The sequence below is a fragment of the Rhinatrema bivittatum genome, chromosome 4 (assembly GCF_901001135.1).
Source record: "Rhinatrema bivittatum chromosome 4, aRhiBiv1.1, whole genome shotgun sequence".
Taxonomy (NCBI): Eukaryota; Metazoa; Chordata; class Amphibia; order Gymnophiona; family Rhinatrematidae; genus Rhinatrema; species Rhinatrema bivittatum.
In genome coordinates, this window is record NC_042618.1 from 344150312 (window position 1) to 344156311 (window position 6000).

Here is a 6000-nt window from a genome sequence, read left to right on the forward strand (position 1 = left end):
CGAATCGTTTTCGTACGGAAAATGGCGCCGGCAGGAGATCGACTGCAGGAGGTCGTTCAGCGGGGGTTCCGGACCGCCGCTGAACGACCTCCTGCAGTCGACGGAGGAGGTCGTTCCGGACCCCCGCTGGACTTTTGGCAAGTCTTGTGGGGGTCAGGAGGCCCCCCCAAGCTGGCCAAAAGTTTCCTGGGAGTCCAGCGGGGTTCCGGGAGCGATTTCTTGCTGCGAATCGTTTTCGTACGGAAAATGGCGCCGGCAGGAGATCGACTGCAGGAGGTCGTTCAGCGGGGGTTCCGGACCGCCGCTGAACGACCTCCTGCACTCGATCTCCTGCCGGCGCCATTTTCCGTACGAAAACGATTCGCGGCAAGAAATCGCTCCCGGAACCCCGCTGGACTCCCAGGAAACTTTTGGCCAGCTTGGGGGGGCCTCCTGACCCCCACAAGACTTGCCAAAAGTCCAGCGGGGGTCCGGAACGACCTCCTCCGTCGAATCGTTTTTGTCTATGGCCGCCGCCATTTTGCGGCGGCCATTTTGAAAAATGGCGCCGGCTGAAGACAACACGATTCTATTGAGGGGACCGTTCCGGACCGCCGCCGTTCTGGACCACCGCCGGATCCCCAGGTAATTTAAAGCATTTGGGGGGGGGGTTCGGGAGGGTGGGGGATTTAATTTAAAGGGTCGGGGTGGGTTTTAAGGGGGTTTAGTGTGCCAGCTCACGATTTTAACGATTTTTCACGATAGTTTACACACCCAAACGGCAACAATACGATTCCCTCCCCCTCCCAGCCGAAATCGATCGTTAAGACGATCGAGGACACGATTCACATCTCTAGTATTCAAGGTGTGGTCTCACCATGGAGCGATATAGAGGCATTATGACATTTTCCGTTCTATTAACCATTCCCTTCCTAATAATTCCTAACATTCTGTTTGCTTTTTTGACTGCTGCAGCACACTGAGCCGACGATTTTAAAGTATTATCCACTATGATGCCTAGATTTTTTTCCTGGGTGGTAGCTCCTAATATGGAACCTAATATCGTGTAACTAAAGCAAGGTTATTTTTCCCTATATGCAACACCTTGCACTTGTCGACATTAAATTTCATCTGCCATTTGGATGCCCAATCTTCCAGTCTTGCAAGGTCCTCCTGTAATGTATCACAGTCCGCTTGTGATTTAACTACTCTGAATAATTTTGTATTATCCGCAAATCTGATAACCTCACTCGTCGTATTCCTTTCCAGATCATTTATATATATATTAAAAAGCACCTGTCCAAGTACAGATCCCTGAGGCACTCCATTGTTTACCCTTTTCCACTGAGAAAATTGACCATTTAATCCTACTCTCTGTTTTCTGTCTTTTAACCAATTTGTAATCCACAAAAGGCCATCGCCTCCTATCCCATGACTTTTTAGTTTTCGTAGAAGCCTCTCATGAGGGACTTTGTCAAATGCCTTCTGAAAATCCAAATACACTACATCTACCGGTTCACCTTTATCCACATGTTTATTAACCCCTTCAAAACAAATGAAGCAGATTTGTTAGGCAAGACTTCCCTTGGGTAAATCCATGTTGACTGTGTTCCATTAAATCATGTCTTTCTATAATCTCTACGATTTTGATCTTGAGAATAGTTTCCACTATTTTTCCTGGCACTGAAGTCAGGCTCACTGGTCTATAGTTACCCAGATCACCCCTGGAGCCTTTTTTAAATATCAGGGTTACATTGGCCACCCTCCAGTCTTCAGGTACAATGGATGATTTTAATGATAGGTTACAAATTTTAACTAATAGATCAGAAATTTCATTTTTTAGTTCCTTCAGTACCCTAGGATGCATACCATCTGGTCCAGGTGATTTTCTACTCTTTAGTTTGTCAATCTGGCCTACTACATCTTCCAGGTTCACAGTGATTTTGTTCAGTTCATCTGACTCATCACCCCTGAAAACCATCTCCGGAACTGGTATCTCCCCAACATCCTCATTAGTAAACACAGAAGAAGACCTGAGGCACACCTCTGAACACATGCCAGAAGTTAATACTACATGCCTCATTTCCTGCTTATGAATACCAGCTATCCCCTCGGGATGTAAGGAAGGGCTAGCATGGCAGCTATGACTTAATGGTGAAGTGTGTACCAAAACTTTGAAAAGGAAAAGCAAAATTCAGCATAACTGACCGATGTTGGTATTATTTGAGACTAATTTATAGATATGTATGTGTAGGACATATGCAACATGGTATGTCCCAGAGCATGTGAACCCCTGTATTTTGAGCCCTAGTGGTAGTGTCCCACAGAAGTGTTTTGAGCATGTTCTAGGAGGAGTGTGTGAGAGACTGGAATTGGATTTCATTGTGTGAAGAAATATGTGTGAGTAGCTATATTGACAGGAGCTCAGACACTAAGCCTGCAAGAGGCATGATGGAAGGACAAATGCCAAGCTCTTTGTAAATCTATAATCTCCTAGGAGGAAGATGAGTTCCCCATCTGTTGAAATATTCAGTCAGGTAGGACAATGAATCAAAAATGTGTCCATGAAAGAGAAGAACCTTAAGAGGATGTAGCTCAGAAGTGCATCGCTCAGGGCCTGTTAATTAAACATTTTTTCAATAGACACAGAATGAGAGAAAAGCCTTAGTGAATCAGGCCTTTGGAAATGAAGGCTTTCCCTTGTGAAACGTGGCAGTTGCATCACCCTAAGGTGTAACCCTATGGCAGCAAAATTTAGCCCTGTGTTTTGCAGTCCTAGCTATACCCCTAAGATGTTCCTTTTAAGTCTCCCTGCTCCTGATACAGTGATCTCACTGAAAATGTTAATACTGCAGATGATTACAGTCGCAGGAAGTGCGCTGGCAGCCTTTTGGAAGTCTCTGGAAATTCCAGCATTGTCTTCTGTTTGTCAGCATCTTAGGAACACAAATTATTTGCGGAAATTGACTGCACTTAAACAAACAATTGATAGGTTTGAGGCTATCTAGAAGCCGTACCTGCTGTGGCTAGAGACCTGTCCATCTTGAAGCATTGCTTATTGGCTTATATGCCTACAGAACCACCTTTCATTTTTGTGTGCGCGCTTGCAGCAGGATAGGGGGGCACGGGGAGGTTTGCCTTACATGTTGTTATGGGTTACCCTATATGTTACCCTCATGTTTTGTGTACATTATTGTATGGTTATGCTTTTCAATAAAAACTTTGAATTAAAATAAAATTTCGTAGTGGGACCATATCCTTACGGAGGCGAGATCAGGATGGTGACCTCTTTGCTGCTGCCATATAGTCCTGAAGTAAAGGTGACATCTTGTCTCCATAATGAGGGCGGCACATTGGGCATCAGGTTGCCACGGGTATAGAAAGAGATCACAGGCTTCCTTTCCAGGGTAAGATCAGCACCTGCGAAGAGAAACTGTCAAAGTTAAAGGTGATACCGTGCACTGCGATGTCATGATTACATAACGGTGCAAATTTACCATTCGGCACGGAGATACGGCAGCGCCATACTTACCCACCGGCACAGTGACATGAACATGTATGTGGATCCCGGCAGCATCATTATGTCCAGCTGTTTTCACCATGAAGTTAACAGAGTCTCTTGGTGGGATCTGGATTAATGTTTCATCAGCATTCCAGTTTGCTTGGTCCTCAGTTGGCAGCCTCAGCCAGATGGCTTTCTCCCCAGACAAATTGGCGATGGGAATCTGGGTCCCGTCTGAAGCTGTGAACTCCAGAGAAGCCAGATGAGTAGAGATGGAGTTGGTTGAAACGGAGTGAAAAGGGAAGGGGTTCATTCCAATGTCCATTATCACCTGCACCAGCTCCCCCTTACTCACCAGTTGGGCAGAAAGTGCAGCAGGAAGGGAGAAGAGGCAGTGATCGGAAGGCCCTGTGCACATTAAGCTCCTGGAATCCACCCGCTTGCCTTGAACCTGAATCTCAGAGACAGAAAGGGACAGCGTTTCTTCGTTCAGAACGCGGGACCTCATCAAAGACTTCATTAGGGCTCGCGTGAGATTAAACGCAGATACGGCAGCTCCTGTGCTTCCCAGGGAAAAAGCAAGTCTGCCAGGGACCATGTCCAGGGTGGTTAAAGTCCTTCCTAAAAAAAACAAAAAACAATGGAGGAATCACAAAGTAGATGAATCCCTGCACCTTACCATGCCCCCTACTTCCTAGTCACTCTTTTTAATCCCCTCTTCAAAACGCAGCATTTCTTTTCTTCCCACCTCTCACCCTGACGCAGTGCTCCTGATCTTCCATTTCCTTTTGTCACAGCCCTCTCTTTCCAATCCTTAAATTCTTCCCCCGTCTCACAGTTGCTTTACTGTGCAACTTTTATTCCCCTACTCCCTCTCCTCCTCTGTCCTCACAGACATTGATAGATTAATACATAGTCAGCAGTGAGGTCTTCAGAGACCCAACCTCATCCGAACAACGATATCCCTGTCCCCTCGGCACAAAAATTGCGCCACACGTGCGGGAAGACTTGTTTTGACAATGCTGTAACAAGCGCTCACCTAAAATCCCTAAGATACTTCTCCCAGCAGAGGTAGGCGTATTGTGCCCCTCCTCAGTCTCGGTGCTGATAATGTGGATCATTTGTTGCACAGCTTCCAATATGCTGGCACGGCTGTCAGGGGTGATCTCTTGTGGTATTACCTGCAAGGTTAAAAACGAGATGAGGGGAGGGCAACTCTTACCAAAAGAGAGATTCCTGCTCTCCCTCCCCTGTCTTGTGCCTCTTTCTTTAAGTTTTACTCTCCCCCCTTTCTCTCTCTTTCTGTATCCATCTATTTATCTCTTCCCCTTTTCTCTCTCTTACCATTCTTTTTTAATCTTCTCTCTCCATCTGCACGTTCTCTTAGGCAGAGATCTTAGGGCTCCCATCAGTCACCCCCACCCTAGTGAATCAGTAAATGTTGGGGCCCATATTAAAAAAAAAAAAAAAAAGGCTGAGCTCCTAAATTTAGGCCTCTAAATTAGGTCCCCAAGTTAGGCACCTATTTTCAGCAAAACTTAGGTGCTTAAGTTTTCAGCTGAAAATCTGCATAGATTTAGGAGCCTAAAAGTTAGAATCCTTTATTTAGGCCTGCTAATCGTTTGCCTAGACTTAGGTGCCTAAATTAGGCACCTAGTTCTGAAAATCAGTGCTAAGCTCCTAACTTTGTTTCCCCACCCTAACTCCACCATCATGGCCACCCAACTTTTGAGGATGCTAAATTTAGGAGCCTAATGAAACTAGAAGCCTAAATGTAGGCACTCGGATTTCAAAAGGGCCAATTTAGGATCCTAATTTAAAAAGTCAGGAGCCTAAACTCTTTGAAAGCCAACCTTGTCGTTTCTAAGCAATGCAAGGGAAAACTTCTCAACATCATGGCAGCCACATCTCTTGAGCTGGCGGTCGGCGTATCAGTTCTAACATTGTTTGAAAGGTAGGAGGCTCCCAACTCTGTCTCAAAATGAACAGCCTCTGTGCACGGTAACAAATTTAGGGTTTTGCTACCCTTAGGCACTGTTGGTGATTTTGGAAACCTTCCCCACTCTCCGCACATCCTCCGTGACAAGGAACAATAGAGCAGAAGGTCTAAGGCACAGCCTTCCTAGCTTTGCTCTCTCTACTCCAGGCTCACCTCCTCCTCTCATATCCCTGAACGACAAGAGCAGAGGGGCCAGATTAGGGAACAGAGCAATTTTTTTAATCACTGCTGTGTGCTCTGGCATCACCCCTCTCCTCCTCTTCCCTGCAGAGGACAGGAGGGGAGGTACAGGATTAGAGAGTTGAGCAGTTTTTTCTGAGCTTTGTCCCTTCCAGCCTCACCTCTTCCCCTCCTGGTTTTTGCACTGAGAAGGGAGGGGCTGGAGCAAGAAGCAAAACGTTCTCTGCTAAGTGAGATTCAGCACAGTTTAGGAGGCAGCAAATCTTCAGCCAGCCTGCTGGTACCCTCCCCCCCCCATATTTTTGCCACCCTAAGCACAGGCTTCAAATCCAGGTCTCTC

The 6000-nt window shown here is 46.3% G+C and overlaps 1 protein-coding gene across 4 annotated transcripts in view; it reads right to left on the minus strand.

Moving 5' to 3' along the window:
* Positions 1 to 6000, minus strand: part of LOC115090923 (polycystin-1-like) — a 172649-nt gene that overhangs the window by 63927 nt on the left and 102722 nt on the right. For all 4 annotated transcript variants that reach the window (XM_029600605.1, XM_029600604.1, XM_029600606.1 and 1 more), the window contains exons 23-25: positions 4521 to 4662; positions 3512 to 4102; positions 3243 to 3399 (exon numbers count right to left, since the gene is read on the minus strand). In XM_029600605.1, the coding sequence (XP_029456465.1) occupies positions 3243 to 3399; positions 3512 to 4102; positions 4521 to 4662 (890 nt within the window). The remainder of the gene's footprint in view (positions 1 to 3242; positions 3400 to 3511; positions 4103 to 4520; positions 4663 to 6000) is intronic.